This window comes from Delphinapterus leucas, chromosome 15 (assembly GCF_059928025.1).
Source record: "Delphinapterus leucas isolate spDelLeu-1000000601 "Yukka" chromosome 15, BTC_Dleu_Yukka2, whole genome shotgun sequence".
Taxonomy (NCBI): domain Eukaryota; kingdom Metazoa; phylum Chordata; class Mammalia; order Artiodactyla; family Monodontidae; genus Delphinapterus; species Delphinapterus leucas.
The window spans coordinates 51,051,021-51,074,298 of NC_143143.1; the positions used below are offsets into that span (position 1 = coordinate 51,051,021).

General features: G+C 37.9%; 1 protein-coding gene across 1 annotated transcript in view; it reads right to left on the reverse strand.

Moving 5' to 3' along the window:
• Positions 1–23,278, reverse strand: part of PLCB4 (phospholipase C beta 4) — a 158,661-nt gene that overhangs the window by 32,603 nt on the left and 102,780 nt on the right. The window contains exons 24-27 of the mRNA XM_022556478.2: positions 21,527–21,691; positions 18,311–18,515; positions 3,587–3,675; positions 2,696–2,846 (exon numbers count right to left, since the gene is read on the reverse strand). Of these exons, the coding sequence (XP_022412186.1) occupies positions 2,696–2,846; positions 3,587–3,675; positions 18,311–18,515; positions 21,527–21,691 (610 nt within the window). The remainder of the gene's footprint in view (positions 1–2,695; positions 2,847–3,586; positions 3,676–18,310; positions 18,516–21,526; positions 21,692–23,278) is intronic.

Sequence of the window (23,278 nt, forward strand, 5' to 3'; positions counted from 1 at the left end):
CGTTTCCTTTCTCTTGATTCAGCTCTTCCCCAGAGCCTGTTTCACTATATAGCTCTCTCTTGCATTTTCCTTCTCTTTCTCTTCACTGGTTCCTACCAACATGTTACTCCTCTACACAACAACCATTTTATATCTTAAATCATCAATTTTTCTAACCTGGTTTCCATTCTCATCACCCAGGCATCCCTGATCCAACAGTAATTATGCAGTCTTAACTTCTCTGGACTGTCTGCAATACCTTCCAAAACTCATTCTTCTTATAACATAGATCTCTCTCTGTTTTTCTTTGTTTTCATTCCTGCTATCTTTCTAAGCATTCTCACATTCACTCTCTCTCTTTCTCTCCCTTCTCCCTCCTCTTTACCTACCACAGCTCTGCTGTTGCATGTTTCCACCCAGATGTACCACCAACAGCTTGAACTTGATGATGTCCAGGACCAGAATCATCTTACTCAAAGCTTTTCTTCCTCTTGAGTTCTCTACTTCACTCAGCGGCACCATCTCTCTCTGTGACCTGACCTTGAAGTCGCTGAGTTACCTCCTAAGTCCCATATCCAAGCCACCAACTGATTTCCATCCTTCCTTTCCCTCTGAGTACTTCCAGCCTAATTCAGGCCCTCCTGGCCATTAGTATGGCTCATTCATTCATCAGCCATTTACCTCTTAAGAGAAGAGACTTTAGATCTTTACTAGGCATCGTTCCAGGGACACACTGAATGACAGAGGGGTGGTCTTGTCAGCAATAACTGCTTTCTCTGGTTGTTATCACGTCATATAAATATAATGTGAATAAGTATATAATATAAATATAAGGTGATAAGCGTTATAGTAGAGTCACAAATACTCTAATTCTTCACTTGCCCTTAGCATCCATTCCTTCCTTTTAAAGAATATTTCTGCCAAGACTGTATTAATCTTCTTTAAAAAATCCTCTGATGTCATTTCCCATTCTCAGGTGGTCTCAGATCCTTTCCAGACCAGGACTGGCCCTGCCCCCTTTCCTACCCCTGGCTGCTTCCTATGTGGCCTCCTCCTGGGCTCCTCCACCTTTTCTTCCTGTTCACATCAGACCTTCATTTCAAGGCCCAGCTCAGTTAGGACATCATCCTTAAGCCTCCTCTGAGCGCCAGCTGGAAGAGGCCCTCTCCCTCTTGTTTCTGAGAGGTCAGCGCTCACAAACACTGCCTGGCCGAGGGGTGGAAGCCTGTCCCATCTTACCCCTCGGGCCATGTGAGGTCCCTGAAGGTGCAAAGGCATTTCTCATAGAACCGAGTACTGCCACTTAGAGGAGGCTCCCAAGTCTCCTGAACAAAAGGCCAAAATGAAAGTGTCTAGACACTCTTCCTCGGGGCGTCTGCGGAGGGGACGAGGGAAAGGGAGAGCTTTATTCCAGTGGCTCCTTCCTGTGTAATCTCATTTGGAACCAGGAGTGAAACAGTTCAAAACACAAACATAGTCCCTTCTAGAACTAAGATCACTTCTGTCCTCTGAAAGTTAGTCACACTGCTTTTGCAGGCCACTTAATTCACTGTAATTACTAATGTCTTTATGTACTGGTGGGCATGACACAAGAACTTTAACTAAACAAAAACTCTTCCATTTTCCACTCTCTATCTCTGTCTGGGTGGCTGATGTTAAGAACGACCAGTGCTGGACGGAACGCCCAAATCCTGTATCATTACCTTGTTCCACATTCTTTCCAGGGAGAAACAGACAAGTTGCAAAGTACAACTGGGGCTACTTTTGTGCCATCTCATTCTCTAATTTGTTTCACAAAGCTCAGTGCACACTTAGTTTCCTGCTAAATTACAATGCTGCTTTGGTTAAGGAAAGTCTGTCATTTCTTACCTTAAACTGCAGCACTGTGTGTATTTAAGTAAACAGACAACTTGATCTTCTTATACCAAAGATGCTGAATTCACATATAAATGGGAGATATATATACTGAGTAGAAAACCATTAGGAAAAGCAGAAATTCTTCTTAAAGTAAGAAGAATGAATTTAGTAAATGATTCAGGTCAAGGAGAATATTTACAATATTTAATTATCATATGGGATGGGGACCATCCAATCAGAATGGAGGCCTGGACAATAAGAATGGAAGTTCCCTTTAAATAATCAGTACAATTATCCCCCTACACACCAGCACACGGGACACATAATTCTTTGCAATGCCACCCGTAATGATCTTTCGTTTCATTCATAGGTAATCACACAGAACTGGCCTTCAGATGCCCATCAATAATTTTACAAATAAACAGTCACAGATGCTAAATATCTACAGATGGGGGGAAATTATCAATAAAGGAATCCAGGAATGTCAGAACAATCAGGATTCTGTTGGTTCATAAGCTCACTGCCCATGCCTATGGTAGTATCTGGAGGAGAGAGGGGATGAGTTCGCTAAGTTCACTCTGTGAATGTTTTTTCCATAAAGGACACCAAATGTAAACATTTCTAGATCTACGAATCTTGTATGCAGTATGACTACAGTGCAGGGGATCTAGCAGATGAAACACTGACTTCCTGTTAACCACTCAGGGAAATTAAGCTGTTTGTTCAACCCACAAGAAAACCTGCTGCTCTTGAGATTTATGGAACCATGAAAATTGGCAAAATTAACAATTCTAAATACCTGCATCAAAGATTCTAAAATTACCAGAAGAGACAAGGAGCCCAGACAACTCTCCTTTACCTTTCTTGACCTCCAGGCCAGCTCCCAGGGTGGCTGTGGTGGTGGGCCTGAGCTCTGAGCTGCTCTGAGGGGTCACACTTGCTTTTGCTGTGTTGGCTTTCCCTTTCTTGTCATTCTTTGATGTGTCACTGGGCACGTCGGCGATGTCACTCTGGAACAGAAATGTTTATACTGACCCAAATGAATGCCACCTCAAGTTCAAATGTCTTGCACATTCTTCCTTTTACTGAATCCAGTCTGTACCATCAACTTTTCCCCTTCTGCATCCTAACCTCTACTCCTTAAATAGATCTTTGCTTGGCAGGAGTAAACACATGGTTTCCTCAAGCTTGAAACAAATGATGAAGCCTAGGAAAGCAGATGTAGCTCCTTTACAAGCAGGGTATACCTTCTTTTTTTCCAGCTACTGGAGAGATTTCCGTTTCCAATTCTAAACTGAGGAGTAAGGGAAGTTTTAAAAACAAAGAAGCAAACACCACAACTGTGCACTGAAATTGAAGGTTGGATGCAAGACTAGTAAAAAATAAACAATAGTAAACGCCAATTTCACTAATATACTGAATAAGGTTAGCTGGTATTTCAGTGTCTCACAAAAGCACCCTATATTCTAAATGTTCCTAAAAGCAGCATGAATGTTTTCCATTTCATTTCTAATGGGGCCAGGATCCCCAGATGTGAGTGAAGCCACAGTGAGGAAGTGGGTCACATTTTATTAAATATGTTACGTCCTCATAGACCTTTGAAACTCTTTTGTTGAACTGATAAGTTCAGTTTCAAAAACCACTTTTGAACTTGTTCTATTAATTTATTACTTTGTCTTGGTCTTGTAATCACTGTTAGACAACCAAATTTCGCCAACTCGGCTGTCTTTAATTGACCATTGCTACTTACGGTTTCAATGCCCATAGCTCTCATTTGGTCTGCTCTCTTTTCCGTAATGGAAAGAAATTTCTTTGGATCTGATAAAGCATCCACAATATCTGGGGGAAAATAATATCACTGAGCTGAGAATTCTCTGTTTTACTGAAAACATCTATGAAAATTCAGCTAACAAACTGTTTATAATCTCTGACCCCTGTGATGCCTTCTGTTAAGTACCTTCTCCTAGGACATAAGACAAGGTTAGAAAAGCACAATTAGTTGCTGAAAACAAGAAATAAGTAAAGGCAAGAATAAAATGCCAGATGATTTTCTTTTAGTTTCCCTTTATTTTTTTTCCCCAAATGAAAAAGATGGGGAGGCAGGTCAAGCTAAGTGAATTGCCTTGGGGTCTCTCTACTTGTGTGACTTTGAACAAGTTGATCAATATTTCCAGCCTCAGTTTCTTCATAGGAAAATTAGAACTAATACCACCCACCCTGCAGAGGCACTATGAGCATTCAATGAAAAAGTACCTGGAGCACAGTAGACGCCACCAGCACTAGCCTTATTTTTAGATACAGAAGGAAAATGTATATTTAAAGCTAATTTTGGTACTATGTAGATAAAGTGAGTGCAAGTTATAGCTGAGAAAACACTGGAGAAATATTTCAAGATTTCATCGTTTAGAGAATTCCCTGGCAGTCCAGTGGTTAGGACTTGGTGCTTTCACTGTGGTGGCCCAGGTTCAATCCCTGGTCAGGGAACTAAGATCCCAGGAGCCTCCCGGTGTGGCCAAAAAAAAAAAAAAAATCGTCTTTTACATAACATCAGTTGAAGAGCTCCAAGTACTTTCAAACAGAATTTAATACAATTTTGTATAATTTATCAATATTATAGAAGGAATCATTATTGTCATATCCTTAAAGCAGTACATAATTTACAACTCGTAAAAGTTGTATGTTTTTAAATTTACCCCAGCAGAATCACCTTCCTAATTACATTGATATGATTTTTAAATTTTTTCTTAATTTTTTTCTTTTATAATAGAAAATAATATATACACATGATAAACATTCAAATGTATAAAATGAAAAGTAAACATCTCCTCTCCTGCCCATCCCAGACAAAACTCAACACCCATTTATAATAAAAGCTCTCCAGAAAGTGGGCATAGAGGGAACCTACCTCAACATAAAAAAGGCCAAATACCACAAACCCACAGCAAACATCATTCTCAATGGTGAAAAACTGAAAGCATTTCCTCTAAGATCAGGAACAAGACAAGGATGTCCACTCTCACCACTATTATTCAACATAGTTTTGGAAGTCCTAGCCATGGAAATCAGAGAAGAAAAAGAAATAAAAGGAATACAAATTGGAAAAGAAGTAAAACTGTCACTGTTTGCAAATGACATGATACTATACATAGAGAATCCTAAAGATGCCACCAGAAAACTACTAGAGCTAATCAATGAATTTGGTAAAGTTGCAGGATACAAAATTAATGCACAGAAATCTCTTGCATTCCTATACACTAATGATGAAAAATCTGAAAGAGAAATTAAGGAAACATTCTCATTTACTACTGCAACAAAAAGAATAAAATACCTAGGAATAAACCTACCTAAGGAAACAAAAGACCTGTATGCAGAAAACTATAAAACACTGATGAAATAAATTAAAGATGATACAAATAGATGGAGAGATATAGCATGTTTTTGGATTGGAAGAATCAACATTGTGAAAATGACTATACTACCCAAAGCAATCTACAAATTCAATGCAATCCCTATCAAACTACCAATGGCATTTTTTACAGACTAGAACAAAAAAATCTTAAAATTTGTATGGAGACACAAAAGGCTCTGAATAGCCAAAGAAGTCTTGAGGGAAAATAATGGAGCCAGAGGAATCAGACTCCCTGACTTCAGACTATATTACAAAGCTACAGTAATCAAGACAATATGGTACTGGCACAAAAACAGAAATATAGATAATTGGAACAGGATAGAAAGCCCAGAGATAAACCCATGCACCTATTGTCAACTAATCTGTGACAAAGGAGGCAAGGATGTTAAATGGAGAAAAGACAGTCTCTTCAATAAGTGGTACTGGGAAAACTGGACAGCTACATGTAAAAGAATGAAATTAGAACATTCCCTAACACTATACACAAAAATAAACTCAAAATGCATTAGATATCTAAATGTAAGACTGGACACTATAAAACTCTTAGAGGAAAACATAGGAAGAACACTCTTTGACATAAATCACAGCAAGGTTTTTTTGATCCACCTCCTAGAGTACTGGAAATAAAAACAAAAATAAACAAATGGGACCTAATGAAACTTAAAAGCTTTTGCACAGCAAAGACAATCATAAACAAGCCCAAAAGACAACCCTCAGAATGGGAGAAAATATTTGCAAACGAATCAACGGACAAAGGATTAATCTCCAAAATATATAAACAGCTCATGCAGCTCAATATTAAAAAAGTAAACAACCCAATCCATAAATGGGCAGAAGACCTAAATAGGCATTTCTCCAAAGAAGACATACAGATGGCCAAGAAGCACATGAAAAGCTGCTCAACATCACTAATTATTAGAGAAATGCAAATCAAAGCTACAATGAGGTATCACCTCACAGCAGTTAGAATGGGCATCATGAGAAAATCTACAAACAACAAATGCTGGAGAGGGTGTGGAGGAAAGGGAACCCTCTTTCACTGTTGGTGGGACTGTAAATTGATACAGCCACTATGGAGAACAGTATGGAGGTTCCTTAAAAAACTAAAAATAGAATTACCTTATGACCCAGCAATCCCACTACTGGGCATATACCCAGAGAAAACCATAATTCAAAAAGACACATGTACCCCAATGTTCATTGCAGCACCATTTTCAATAGCCAGGTCATGGAAGCAACCTAAATGGCCATCGACAGATGACTGGATAAAGAAGATGTGGTACATATATACAATGTGATACAATGTGGTACATATATACAATATACATATATTACTCAGTGATAAAAAGGAACGAAATTGGGTCATTTGTAGAGACGTGGATGAATCTAGAGACTGTCATACAGAGTGAAGTAAGTCAGAAAGAGAAAAAGAAATATCATATATTAACGCATATATGTGGAACCCAGAAAAATGGTACAAATGAACCAGTTTGCAGGGCAGAAATTGAGACACAGGCGTAGAGAACAAACGTATGGACACCAAGGGGAGAAAGCGGCAGGGGGTGGGGATGGTAGTGTGATGAACTGGGAGATTGGGATTGACATATATACACTAATATGTATAAAATGGATAACTAATAAGAACATGCTGTATAAAAAATAAATAAAATTAAATTTTAAAAAAGTAACACGATCATCTCAATAGATGCAGAAAAAACTTTTCACAAAATTCAACATCCATTTATGATTATAAACCTTCAACAAACTGGGTATAGAGGGAACATACCTCAACATAATAAAGTCCTTATATGACAAGCCCACAGCTGGCATCATACTCAATAGTGAAAAGCTGAAAACATTTCCTCTCAGATCAGGAACAAGACAAGGATGCCCACTCTTGCCACTTTTATTCAAAACAATATGGGAAGTCCTAGCCACAGCAATCAGACAGGAAGAAGAAATAAAAGGAATCAAAATTGCAAAGGAAGAAGTAAAATTGTCACTGTTTACAGACGACACGATACTATACATGGAAAAGTCTAAAGATGCCACCAAAAAACACCAGAACTCATTAATGAATTCAGTAACATTGCAGGATACAAAGTTAATATACATAAATCTGTTGCTTTTCTGTACACTAACAACAAACTATCAGAAAGAGAAAGCAGGAAAACAATCTATTTACAATCACATCAAAAATAATAAAATACCTAGAAATAAACCTAAATAAGGAGGTAAAAGACCTATACTTGGAAAAGTAAAGACACTGATGAAAGAAATTGAAGATGACACAAACAGCTGGAAAGATATACTGTGTTCCTGATTGGAAGAATTAATATTGGTAAAATTGACCATACTACCCAAGGCAATCTACAGATTCAATGTAATTCTTATCAAATACCAATAACATTCTTCACAGAATTAGAACAAATAATTCTAAAATTCATATGGAGACACAAAAGACCCCAAATAGTCAAAACAATCTTGAAGAATTAAAGCTGGAGGTATCACACTCCCTGATTTCAAACTATACTAAAAGCGACAGTAATCAAAATAGTATGGTACTGGCACCAAAACAGATACATAGATCAATGGAACAGAATAGAGAGCCTAGAAACGAGCCCACACTTATATGGGCAATTAATCTATGACAAAAGAGGCAAGAATATACAATGGGGAAAAGACAGACTCTTCAATAAATGGTATTGGGAAAACTGGACAGCTACATGCAGAAGAATGAAACTAGATTACTCTCTCACATTATGCACAAAAATAAATTCAAAATGGATTAAAGACTTAAATGTAAGACCTGAAACCAAAAAACTTCTAGAAGAAAACATAGGCAGTAAGCTCTTTGACATCAGTCTTAGTAATATTTTTTGGATATGACTCCTCACATAAGGGAAACAAAAGCAAAAATGAACAAATGGGAGTATATCAAACTAAAGACTTTTGCACAGTGAAGGAAACCATCAACAAAACAAAAATACTATCTACTGAGTGGGAGAAGATATTTGCAAATGATAAATCTGACAGGGGATTAATATCCAAAATATACAAAGAACTCATACAACTCAACATCAAAAAAACAAACAACCTGATTTTAAAAAAAGGGCAAAGGATCTGAATAGACAGTTTTCCAAAGAAGACATACAAATGGCCAACAGACACATGAAAAGATGCTCAACATCACAACTCGTCAGGGAAATGCAAATCAAAGCCACAATGACATATCACCTCACACCTGTCAGAGTGGCTATACAAAAGGCACACACTTCTAGTTATAAGATAAATAAGTACCAGGGACGTATGTACAACATGATAAACATAATTAACAGTGCTGTATGTTAAATATAAAAGTTGTTAAGAGAATAAACCCTAAGAGTTCTCATCGCAAAGAAAAGGTTTTTTTCCTATTTCTTTAATTTTGTATCTATATGAGATGATAGATGTTCACTAAACTTACTTAGTGATAATCATTTCATGATGTATATAAATCAAATAATTATGCTGTACACCTTAAACTTATATGGCACTGTACGTCAATTATATCTCAATACAACTGGAAGAAAAAATTATATAATATGCTTTTTAGATGTATTAGGTTATATATGTAGAGCTTTGAAAATTATCTTTAGTGAGTAGACAATGTTCCATTGAGTTTATGTATAAAACTACTCCCCACTGCTAGATATTTATATGGACTTTCAAGTTTTCTATAAAAGATGACTTTGCAAGGAATATGTTAGTGCAAAAAATGATTTCTTCATCATTTTAAAATCAGAAATTAGTAGTTCAGATATATAATATAACAACATATATGCCAATGGGCATTCCTAACAAACTTTTTACCTAATAAGCTTTAAAATAGTTATTGAAGAATAATTAATGGAAAAAATGAGTATCGAGAAAATAAAGCAGAATCAAGAGGGCACATGGGGTTGAATACCGCCTCCAAAAATTCATGTCTGCCCAGAACCTCAGAATGTGACCTTATTCATAAACAGGGCCTTTGCACATGTAATTAGTTAAGGTCTGAGATGAAACCATTCTGGGTTAAGGCTGGCCCTAAATCCCATGGCTAGTATGTTTATAAGAAGAGGACAGGACACACAGAGACAAAGAGAAGAAAGGCCAGGTGATGATGGAGGCAGATTGCAGTGATACAGCTACAAGTCAAGGAACACTAAGGGCTGTGGGCAGCCACCAGGAGGGTCTGGGAAGAGGAAAGGAAGGATTTTCCTAAGAGCCTCCAGAAGGAGCATGGTCCTGCTGACCGCTTGATTTCAAACTTCTAGCTTTCAGAACTGTGAATGAATAAAAGTTTCTGTTGTTTGAAGTCTACCAGTCTTACTTATTTATATTTTTTAAAAATACCAACTATTTCGGGGTTTAGTGCCATTTCCAAATGGCTGGTCTCCTGATGAAGAGTTTCCATGTATATTCCTGTTTTTCTCCTCCCTCCTTCCTGCCCGTGTTTTCTCACTTCCATATAGAGTTGAAAGCATCAATTTAGGTATCCCCAAGAACTGCAAAGAAAATGGCGGTTCCTTAGTACAGACTTCCAGATACTTATTGGCTTTTTAGGAGAACTCTGGGTTTTGTTTGTTTGCTTGTTTGTTTAACCACTGTTTTTCAAGGCACGTGGGTGCCTCAGTGGTGAGCACCAACTATGGTACCTGTGACACCCTTCCCTCCCTCCGTGTGCTCACTCCTGGCCCAGGTTCCCTTCTGTTCCCCACTCTACTGTTTCTACCTCATCAACAGGTAAAGGCAGCAGAGAAATACACGTTCCCTGTTGGCTTCAAAGTGATGCTAGTAAAGATCAACAAATTCTATAACTATGATTTTGGATTAGCTCTTTTAGCTTCTACCAAATGATTGATCATTTCCCAAACTGCATTTCCAGGAATGCTAGAAGATACAGAAGGTTCAGGGGCCAGAAGATCTTGTGGTTGAATAAGATCGGGAAATCCTCACATCTCCCCTCTTCTCAGACATTCACAGAGCATCTCAAGGAACTATGCAATAAATACATGTATAAATTCACTTAGCCTAGCAACTCCCAATATATTTCACCATAATCCATCCTGCCCCCTTCCCACTAGAGTTTTTCTTCTTGGTGTTCTAACTAATATTTTCTGTAGTTCAGAAGAGGTCATAAAAATGGATATCACTGCTATGTGAATCGGTTTTTCAACAAATATTTGATAGAAAGAATGAGACATTTTAGCATCCACGAAGGACAGGACAAAATGGAAAACCTTTAAATTGTATTGGCAAATTCTGAGGTCATACCCTACAAATGGCATATTAATAAAGGTTGCTCCTCCTCTGGAACCATCTGATGTAAGAAATGGTCAGTTATCTTTGCAAAGAGGCTGGAAAGCAACCCTGTGAAGATACCGGGCAAGTGAACAAGAAACACCCCCACCCCATGCTGTATCTTTAATCATAAGGGGGGCAGAAAGGGGAATTGGGTGAATAAACAAAGAACCACTTCGTCTTTGCTGACATAAAATTAGCCTAGTTGTAGAAGAGATAATCTATAGCTGTGGAAGCAGTGATAAGCATTGCTCAAGGGACAAGGGACAAGAGGCTCATGAAATACAGCTTGGAGTGACACAAATATCACACTGGTGATCCATGAACTCTGGAAGCATAGCTTTGACTCTCTTATTTGTTCTCCTCACTACCACTCAGTAATGATAAAAGAAATACAAACAATAAAAACCATCAAAGCAACAGTGAGTGGGAAAAAAGTAATACTGACACTCATTTAATTGTCATCATCTTTGGAACCGTCTCCCGTCACCAACAGCAGTGGCTAACAGTGGCAAAGTTGCTGTGATAGGTAAATGCCATTGTCAGTGGTACCTGCAACTACAGAAAAAGCAGCAAAGACAACCCAGCACACTGAGTCTCACTGGATTTGACAAAGGAAAATGCACCTTAGCACCCAACCTAGTACTTCTACTGTGTGTGTGTGTGTGTGTGTGTGTGTGTGTGTGTAAGTGAACGAGAGGACTGTTTTACTCTATGTTCAGTAGAAAACTAATATTACAAAAAATTAAACTCAGGCTTGATTCATGCCTAGTCATTCTTCTAAATGTTACCGTTTTTTTTTTCACGTTCAAGTTTAGTTTCTAGAGCTGAGAGACTTCATCTCTGTTCTTAAGCCTAGAGATACTTTACATCTAGGCAGCTCAGGAACAGAAAGATCTATGAAGAGTTCAGAATCTTCCAGAATCATCTTTGTTTGCTTATCTCTTTGTGTATCTTGGGAGTTGTTATAGTAACGAGAAGGAAAAGTGGAATTCCCTGCCTCTGTCTCCCGAGGGGGTGAGGAATGAAAACAGGGAACTCATAGGAGTGGAAGAGGGTCAGGGTGGAAAACACTGGTTCTGGACCTATCTCCTGTTCAGGAGGGAATGGGTCAGCTCAGAGTTCAAGGCGTCCAGAGAGTACCACATGCAAGAAAGTAGAAGTATTTTGAGCAATTGCAGAAGTACCTAGTTGCCTCATTAGTAGAGATACATCATCATATGGTGACCTCATAGCACAGAAGCCCAATAAATGACCAGAAGCTCCTGCAAAAGCCCAAGCCCTCCCTAAAGAACTGCCTTAACTTGGAAAAGCCATTTAAGAACATTTTTCTTATTGCTATAAAATGACACCACCCACCTGACATTATTGAGATTTAAAATACATTTAAAAATCATGCAGAATACAGAGTTGCTGGTGCTTAAAGACAATCATAGTAACATTACTAATACATTAGAATTCTGAAGCTTCTTAGCAAGCCCAGGATTAAGAGGTTTTTCTTAGGATGATGAATTACTTATGACAAACTAACTTACTGCAGCCAATTAAAGGGTAAAGTTAGGGAGAAGAAAATAGAACCAACTGAGTTTTCTTTAACTCATTAGAAATAAATAAAATGAACAAAAATTAATGGAGGGCTGTTATGGTCAGGTACTATTCCAAGAGCTCATTTGATCTTCACTTATGAGGAGGGTACTACTGTTATGGCTGAGTTGCAATGAGGACACTAAAACAAAATGTTATGCTAAGTCATCCAAGGTTAGACAGCCAAGGGGCTCCATCAGTGTTCTTATGTACCTGTTATGTGGCCTCAATGAAATAGCATTCTTTCAGGCCAAGAAAAATAGACAGTCTTTGAATCTCCAACCTTTACATTCATAGAACTTTATCTAGACATTAAAATGTATATGAGACCACTTTAGAAATTAATAGAAAGAGATCTTATGAGTAAATTAAAATTTGATTTAAACAATTACTTAAGAAAAAGAGGAGCAACCCAATTTAAAACAAAACAAAACAAAACCAAAGGCACTAGAGTTTTTTGCAGGCACAGGAATATGTGACAAAAAAACATACAAAATGAGTTAAATCTGACTCATAATTGTAAATGCGTGATTTGAAATGACGAGATACCACTTTGACTGCCACAGTCCAGAAGTAATAAGTGGAGTCCTGCCATACTGGACAGTGAATTCTCTGTGATGTTCCTGGGCGCTGTCCAATGCAATGGGGAAGCTCCCCTAAACCTTCACCCCTACTCTCAGATAGTGGTTACACTATTAACGTTGGGTATGTATCCTTCTAGAATTTTTTTATGCATTTTATGTACATGTATAAACAGGGCTATAGGGCTTTTTGTAAAAATAATGAGATTGTTTTGCAATTTATTTTTTCACTCAGCAATATATCACTGTCATATTCCTATGTTCAAATACTCAGAGCCAAGTTATTGTTATTTGTTTTAGTGCAACTCACACATTTATCATTAACTTTCTTAATGCACAGAAATTCAAAGTTTAATTTTTCATTGAGAATTTACCTGTTTTTGTTTTTTTTTTACATCTTTATTGGAGTATAATTGCTTTACAATGGTGTGTTAGTTTCTGCTTTATAACAAAGTGAATCAGTTATACATATACATATGTTCCCATCTCTCTTCCCTCTTGCGTCTCCCTCCCTCCCACCCTCCCTATCCCACCCCTCTAGGTGGTCACAAAGCACTGAGCTGATCTCCCTGTGCTATGTGGCTGCTTCCCACTAGCTATCTATTTTACGTTTGGTAGTGTATATATGTCCATGTTATTATTTTTAATGGCTATTAACGCAGTATTCTATAGAATGGCTGTAATGTATTTAACCAATCCCTAGCGATGGATTAGGTTGTTTCTAATCTTCTTTATACAAATAATGCTGCATGCCACTAGAGTATAATTTTAAAAATTGTTTGCCTTTAACAATCTGATTAAAGAAATAATTCCTAGGGTAAGTATTTAGTGGATTATAAAAGCTGGGACTCACTTAGCTTGGTCAGGCCTAAGAGATCTTACTTCTGGAACTGGATCTAAAATTATGGAGTGATTTTAGACAAACTGACCCACCTAAAAGCCGAGAAGACATAATTTACCAAATTACTTAGTGCCCTGACAATGAGAATATTTTCCTGAAGGTGCCCAAACTGTTCAACAGGAACAGCACACTGTTCTTACTGACTAACACTAGGTTTTGAGGACACATCCTCAAACAGGAACCAGATCTTTTCAGTTTTAATGCCAAACACACTGTATTTCAGCTTCTTCAGAATGAATCAGTAAGTCCAGCACTTTCCTCATCAAGGCCTTGGCCTGGGCTGCTTCCCTATCTGGAGAGAAATCCAGTCTACCTCTCTGCTGTGATGTATTATTCATCTTTCAAGGCCCAGACAGCTACTGAAACCTCCCTACTCTGATTAATCACTCCTTGGTTCAATGCTCCAAATACCATCTGGCTACTACCCTTGGGGCATTTATAGAACAGGTTACACTTATCTACGTATACATATATGCCTGCTTACGAAAATGTATATGAGTACAAGGTTGGAAAATTCGTGAGGTTAAGTGTACATGACTTTTTCAACCTTATATCTCTTACTCAGGCTATTCATAGAGTAGGTACTAAATAATTGTTGAAAATATCTATTCTTTTGAGAAAAAAATATCTTAAATGAATACATGAATGGTATACCATTTTTACTTTTTAAACTAGTAAATGCTAACAAAAGTTATAGCTCATACACTGCTGATGGGTTATTTGTCAACCTGTATCTAAAGCTTTAAATATGTATACACACTTTGATGCAACAAATCCATTTCAAAGAATTCATCTTCAGGAAACAATCACGAATATTTCCAAAGCTTTACATTTAGGGTTCTTAGATGCAATATTGTTTATAAGAAAGAAAAACAGAAATGACTTCGATGTTTCAATAACATGATAAATTACAGCATATATAAAATGGAATCTCATCTAGCCAATAAGAATAATTCATGACATGGAGAAAATACTCTCCATTATATGAAAAAAAATTAAGTCTCTGAAATATGAATCCAACTGAGTATGCATAGTAAGATCCAATTTTTTTAAAATAAAGAGAAGAAATGAGATTGGAAGTAAAGGGACCAATATAGTAACAGAGTTCCCTCTGCGCAGTGGATTTATGAATGACCCTTTAAAAATTTTTTATGTTGTCAGAATCTCTTTCGGATACATATTGTACCGACTTTGCCTTTTACAGAATAAAACCCGCTAAACACATTTGCAGAATGAATGAATAAATTCATATTATCTCTCTTTAGCCACATAAAAATCTGATGATGTATATCAACCACTTCCTTCTTTTTTCCCCATAAAATGCTGGAGTGCAGTGGTGTAGAATTTCATTTTGAACTTTTTCCTATAGAATCAACAAATATCAATGTTCTAGGCAACAGGGACTCTGTAGACTTCCTAATGTGCTGGCTCAGTACATAAATGTTCAGATCTGAATGTGGGTGGTTAGTTAAGCAGATGAAATACAAATTCATTTTGGAAATCAAGAGGCTGTAAAGAAGATCAGAAATGTGGAAAAAGTTCTCATATTCTTATTTTGTTACTTTCAGGTAAGTCCCTTAAATAAACCCTCATAATGTCTGCCCTCGGTTTCTTCACATATAAAAGAAATGACTGATAATTCTGAATAAACACTCTTTGAATGTCACATCTGAGGTTAAGATGTCAACTGCAGAATCCCATCAAGGATAACGTAGTACAGAAATTTCTGATGCTTCTGATAGAAATACTACAATGACACTGTTAGGAAAGAACACTTGCAAGATGATTTTTGGAGATTTGAATCAATACTTACATAAATATTAACACTAGTAATAAGCCACATGATAAACACAGACATTTCTTCAGCATACACCTACATATATTCACATTCATTCTGAACAGTTTCACATTTCTGGATTCTATGTAATGTGCTTGGCACAAAGTAGGAGCTCAACAAACTATACCTTTTTCTTTTCTATTCATTGCTCTCTCTTTTTTTTTAATCATCTTTATTGGAGTATAATTGCTTTACAATGGTGTGTTAGTTTCTGCTTTATAATAAAGTGAATCAGTTATACATATACATATGTTCCCATATCTCTTCCCTCTTGCATCTCCCTCCCTCCTATCCTCCCTATCCCACCCCTCTAGGTGGTCACAAACCACCAAGTTGATCGCCCTGTGCTATGCGGCTGCTTCCCACTAGCTATCTATTTTACATTTGGTAGTGTATATATGTCCATGCCACTGTCTCACTTTGTCACAGCTTACTCTTTCCCCTCCCCATATACTCAAGTCCATTCTCTAGTAGGTCTGTGTCTTTATTCCTGTCTTACCCCTAGGTTCTTCATAACACTCTATGACATAAATCACAGCAAGATCCTTTTATAACCACCTCCTAGAGAAATGGAAACAAAAACAAAAATAAACAAATAGGACCTAATGAAACTTAAAAGCTTTTGCACAGCAAAGGCAACCATAAAAAAGACCAAAAGACAACCCTCAGAATGGGAGAAAATACTTGCAAATGAAGCAACTGACAAAGGATTAATCTCCAAGATTTACAAGCAGCTCAATAACAAAAAACAAACAACACAATCCAAAAATGGGCAGAAGACCTAAATAGACGTTTTTCCAAAGAAGATATACAGGTTGCCAACAAACCCATGAAAGAATGCTCAACATCACTAATCATTAGAGAAATGCAAATCAAAACTACAATGAGATATCATCTCACACTGATCAGAATGGCCATCATCAAAAAATCTACAAACACTAAATGCTGGAGAGGGTGTGGAGAAAAGGGAACACTCTTGCACTGTTGGTGGGAATGTGAATTGATACAGCCACTATGGAGAACAGTATGGAGGTTCCTTAAAAAACTAAAAATAGAACTACCATATGACACAGCAATCCCACTACTGGGCACATACCCTGAGAAAACCATAATTCAAAAATAGTCATGTACCAAAATATTCATTGCAGCTCTATTTACAATAGCCAGGACATGGAAGCAACCTAAGTGTCCATCATCGGATGAATGGATAAAGAAGATGTGGCACATATATACAATGGAATATTACTCAGCTATAAAAAGAAACAAAATTGAGTATTTGTAGTGAGGTGGATGGATCTAGAGTCTGTCATACAGAGTGAAGTAAGTCAGAAAGAGAAAAACAAATACCGTACGCTAACACATATATAAAGAATCTAAGGAAAAAAAGAAAAAAAGGTCATGAAGATCCTTTTCTATTCAAACAGCCCATTTCCCTGGAGTAAATTAGAGTTTCGTTTGAAAAGGAACACATGTAAAGGCAAAGCCTTCCAACATATTTGTTTATACAATTGTCTTTAAAACGTATTAGGTATTATGCACTGCCTGCTTCCTAAGTGCAAGTATGTGGAGCCTGATTTAATCCATCTGCTGATGCCCTGTGGCCATCACATGCTTCTCAACACCCATGCAGATCTCCCTGGCTCTTTTCTGACCCGTTTACCCAGCCCCACAGCACCTAGTCTCAGACTCTTCCATGTGCTCATTATCTGTTACTCTGTGTTGCAGTTTCTAATAGACTTCCTTTTCCACGAAAAGCAAAGGGAAGGGGGAAGGAATCTTTACTCTTGATTTCTCAACTGAAAAATCCTTATGGCTGACTTTACTTTTTAAACCTGCAATCAAGTTGTTAATGTTGAGCATTTGTTGCAGAAAATCTGCCCTCCAGAGAAGTCTGCATTGTTAAAAACACACAACAAAATAACCTAAAGTTCCCCAAACAAGACTGTGATGTGTTCCAGTATAGCACAGAAACTAGACCTTCATCTAGAGCCAGATACATGTGTGTGCATATATGCCTTGTTATGTTATATACTGTAATGATGAGCACACACTTCATAAGGATGCTATGAGGGAGACAGTAATGGTACCTTTACTCTACAGGCCAGGAAATGAGGTGTTTGAAAGGTGATGTCACTGTCTCATGGTCACTCAGCTAGCAGTGGAGAGTCAGGACTTGAGCCCTTGTTAATTTGATGTACTTTGTGTACTGTTTCCTGGTTCAACAGACTCTGAAAATATAGAGGATCTTTGTTTCCTTTTAATGTTCTTGGCAGAGTGGGGGTTATGAAAACTAATGTTTGGGTTTAAGCAAAATCCTATGACTTGGTCCAACTTTTGATGCTTCCCATTGATTAGTATAACCAAAGGTGGTCTTTTATGGACTGATGGCTGGATTTTGTGCGAGGATGAACTCTCCTGTGATTTGGAAAAAAAAAAAAATCCAGGCATGTTGATAGTTGAGTTCAATTTAAATCTTTTTAGTGAAACCAGTTGACAAGATATCTAAGGTTTTACATCATTCATGTCTTTCCTCACTTTGAGTGATGGTGTAAATATATTTTTCACAAATGTATTTGTGAAAGTTGAAAAACAACATAAAATTACAGTATTTTAAAATAAGAAAGAACCTTAAAGATAATCTAGACTTGCCCTTTCATTTCTTACTAGGAGACCTGAGGTTACTAATTATCCCTGATTTCTTCAATACTATAGGGGTTGGTAGCATTGTCAGCAAAGGACTTTTTAACAATTGTTGAAATAGCTTATAATTGTGCAATTGAGGGGGAAATCACACACACACACACACACACACAAAATATTCTAAAAGTTTAACTAACCTCCAAATCCATCAGGCACATATGTTTTAAGAACAATATTGCAGAAAATTGTTGGCAGTGATAAAGGTTTATTTCCCTCATTTCGAAGAGAAATGTGTCGATAGCCTGCTTGGAGGCCATCCAGTGGCAGAATCCTCTGGCCAATCAGCTTGTTGTTGTCATCATACACTGCAAGTCTCAAGACTGCCAGGTCGGGGAGGATCACCTGCAAACAAGAAATGGTACTTTTTGTTGCTTTTTGGAATGCAGCTCCCAAAAATTACAACTCTAGGAATCTGGAGTATATTCATAATGTTCTGAAAGGCTTCTTTATGGTGAAAATAAGCCAATGGTCAATTTGCATTCTTAAAGCATACTGTATAAGCTACAATGCCCAAGCCATTGAGAAAGGCAATTGGAACAGGCTGGAATTCATTTCCTGGAAATCATTTCCTGAAAATTTTAGATGGAATGAATGGATGTGAAAGATGACTACTCCAATCCTTGGCATCTTTCCCTGTCCCACCCATGTAATGGATGAGCAAAAGGAGACCCTGAGAAATAAAGTGACTTTCCTTTATGTCAGAGATGGCCAGTGAAAGCTGGGCCTAGATACTGGGGCTCCTGATTTCTAGTCCTGTGATCTGTCTACTACCTGGGCTGCTTCTGACATCAAACTCTGTTTTTAAGAATATGGAAAGTATCTTTGAAGAAACACCTCATGTATAAAAGACAATCTATATATAAATTTAGATTTCCCCTTTTCCTTGCACACCTCAGTTTTTAACACATTTTGGGATATTAAATAGAGTAAGATGGGGCAGCTAGAAGCATTAACATAGGGAATTCCCTGGCAGTCCAGTGGTTTGCACTCTGTGCTCTCACTGCCAAGGGCCCAGGTTTGATCCCTGGTCAGGGAACTAAGATCCCACAAGCTGTGCAGCACAACAAATAAAACAAAACAAACAAAAACAGAACAAAACAAAAAAACACCAACAAAAATCAACATTAACATATACCCAAGACATCTACTCTTGCCAACCCCAAACCTAATACATGGCCAAAACATCTGAGCTCAGATAGCAGAAGCCGTATTCAGATATTAAAGAGCAACATGACAAAAAAAAAATCCTATGTTTTTTAATCAAGAATGCCTATTTAGGGCTTCCCTGGTGGCGCAGTGGTTGAGAGTCCGCCTGCCGATGCAGGGGACACGGATTTGTGCCCCGGTCCGGGAAGATCCCACATGCCGCGGAGAGGCTAGACTCATGAGCCATGGCCGCTGGGCCTGCGCGTCCGGAGCCTGTGCTCCACAGTGGGAGAGGCCACAACAGTGAGAGGCCCGCGTACCACAAAAAAAATAAAAAATAAAAAAAAGAATGCCTATTTATTGGCTATGAGCCGCTAAGATATCTCGTCTGATTTGAGCACTATGTCTAAAGCTAGACAATGAACTGGTTGCTTATTTATGCCTAGGGTTTTAATTTAATTCCAACTTCATGAAGATGAACAGGAGAAACCAAGATGAAATGCATCCAACTTCAGTCACTATGTTGTTCCTCACGTGGTGAATGGGGGCTTACCTTGTGAGATTAGCGCAATGAACAAAAACAATACCAGCAAGAAGGAAACTAAAGTTAAAGCACTTGGTATCAATGAAAGGCAACGTATTGTAACTTCTAAAGAACAGGGGAGGACGCAAAATTGGCGTCTTGTTTCTGGGGCCAGTAATACTGCATGAAAAACCAACTCTGATATTTCCCTATGCATCAAAAACAATGCCTGAAGCCAGCTTTCTGAATTTCTAGAAATGTGTGTAGGGATTATTCATTATGTTCCAAAACACTGACCATACTGACAACAGATCCAGCTATAACAAATTGAAAAACATGGGAAGAAAAAAAAGACACATCACAGCTGTGTATGCAATTCACACTACACTCTGATTGTAGAAGAGAAGGTGAAAATGGGGAGAGGGTGTTGCACGGATAATGGTATTCACGTAACAGGGAGCGCCTACACGTCAAAATGGCTTGATTTATTGAACTATATTGATCTTCTGTAATATGCTTTCTGTAAACAAGTTAGCCAATTCTGAGGTTGATAATCCCTATTTTTGTTAAGATAAAAAGCTGATTATCTGTGTTGCATGACATATGTATGTCATGCAACACTTGGAAAACCTGTGCCTGAAGAAGAAGCAAGAAAGCATTTTGGTTGGATAACAGAACAAGTGAGAAAGAAACAGGCATTTTTGAGATAGCACTGCCAGTGCATGGATTTTTCAATACATCTTCCATTGATGAAAGAGAAACAACTGGAAAAAAAATGGTTACAAGATTAAGGGCCTCCCCAGTGGTTCAGTGGTTAAGAATCCACCTGCCAATGCAGGGGACACAGGTTCGAGCCCTGGTCCAGGAAGATCCCACATGCCACAGAGCAACTAAGCCCGTGCGCCACAACTACAGAGCCTGTGCTCTAGAGCCTGTGAGCCACAACTACTGAAGCCCACATGCCTAGAGTCCGTGCTCCACAACAAGAGAAGCCACCGCAATGAGAAGCCTGTGCATCGTAACAAAGAGTAGCCCCCACTCGCTGCAACTAGAGAAAGCCTGCACATAGCAACGAAGACCCAACGCAGCCAAAAATAAATAAATAAAACAAATTTTTAAAAAATGGTTACAAGATTAAAAACTGCATCATTACAGAGAATGACTGATTGGTCTTAGGATCAAGGTATAATAAGGAGATAAAAAACAAAAAGACAAAAACAGCACACGACCCACAGAACCTGTGGGTAGCAATGGGGACCACACTTTCTGGAGGCACAGGACAATACCAACTGACCCATTTAAGGACATTTATTGGCCTCAGTTTAGGTGCAACATCCTACCCGTCCTCTTGGCTAAAGGTACAGTGCAAGTCACCAGCTGCCACAAGGGCAGGGAAGAGCTCTGCCACATGTGAGGCTGTCCACCTGTAGGGCTCCCTCTGAGTAGACTGCTAACCTGGGGCTTGGGCACTGCCATGTGGGAGGTGGGCTCCTCCAAGGAGGAAGGAGAGCCAAGAGGAGGACAGGGACAAACTGAAACAACAATCATATGATGGCTGCAGAACTCATGCATTAGAAGAACACATTTAGGGTTGAATAACTGTCCCTATATCATGTAGTGTCTCTACACCAAAATGTAGTTCCCAACTTAGCAGAGTGAGTCTGATACATTGAAAATACCCTACCTTCCGAAATACAAATGATTCTTCATTGTAAACTGGATTGAGTCCATTGTTCATCACCATGCGTGTTCGGAATTCCTTCCGGATAGTGTCGGTGGGCAACCCATACATATCCACTTCTACATATGTGCCAATTTTTTTATCTGATAAGAACTGACCTGATATGACCTATAGAAATAGGATGAGAGAGAAGTAAAGTCAGTGCAATCATCAGTAGCAAAGAATAATCTGGAAGGAAGAGATTCTCTGTTCATCTTTAGAAATTTTAATTATCTATGGAAATAATGTATTCATTCCTTATTAAACTAAAACATGGTTGAGCAAGAACTACATGCAAAAAACTATTCTAGGCAGAGGTTCTGCCTCCGAGAACTGCCTAGAAAAAGAAAGAGGGAACTATACGTGAATCATCTATTACAAAACAATACTGTCCACAGCATCTTCACCTAAGTGCCACACCTATGAAATGAAGCAAAGGATTCAAATATGCCCTAAGGCCACTTCATAGCTCTGAAATTCTGTCACGCCACACTTTCACTGAATTCTTTCAAAAGTCTTGAGACACACAGAAAGAAAAGCAATGCTAAACTGATGTTGACAATCTTCATACAGGACAGTGTTATTTTTTGTAAAGACCAGTGTTAAATTTTATCTATTTTAAAGCTATGGAGAGACTATTTTTCATTTATTTTCCAAATGACGACAGCCATTTATTAGGTTTTTTCATGTTATCTAATAGCTAATAATTGTGAAACAGTTTTTCGAGGTATAACTGACATAAACTGTACATGTTTAAAGTGTACAATGAGATCAGTTTTTACACATGAGCACATCTGTAAAACTATCACCACAATTAAGACAATAAATATTTTCAACAACTCCCAAAGTTCCTTTGTGCCCTTTTGTAATTCATCCTTTCTTCCATCTCTGTCTAGAGGAAACAACTGATTTACTTTCTGTTACTATACATTAGTTTGCATTTTCTAGAATTTAGTATAAGTGGAATCATATAGTAGGTATCTTTTCATTAATAAGCTTTATTTTTTATAGCCATTTTTGCTTTACAGCAAAGTTGAGAAGAAAGTACAGAGTTCTCATATACCCCTGTCCCCGTACCCACCACTTCCCCCACTATGTGTATCTCGCACCACAGTAGTATACTCGTTACAATCAGTGAACCTACATTGACACTTCATTATCACCCAAAGTCCATAGTTTACGTTTAGGGCTTACTCTTGGTGTTGTACATTCGATGGATGTGGAAAAATGTATAATGACACGTATCTACCATTGTAGTATCATACAGAATAGTTCCACTGCCCTAAAATCCCTTGTGCTCTGCCTGCTAATCCCTCCCCCCAACTCCTGATCTTTTTTAGCATCTCCATAGTTTTGCCTTTTTCCGGAATGTTATATAGTTGGAATCATACAGTGTGTCACTTTTTCAGACTGGCTTCTTTCACTTCGTAATGTACATTTAAATTTCATCCATGCCTTTTCATGACTCAATAGCTCATTTCTTTTTAGAACTAAATAATATTCCACTGTCTGGATATGCCACTGATTATTTATCCATTCACCTACTAAATGGCACCGTGGTTACTTTCAAAATTTTGTCAATTATGAATAAAGCTGCTAAAACATCTCTGTTAAGTTTTTGTGTGGACATAAGTTTTCAATTCATTTGGGTAAATAACAAGGAATACAACTTGCTGGATCATATAGTAAGAGTATGTTGAGTTTTGTAAGAAACTG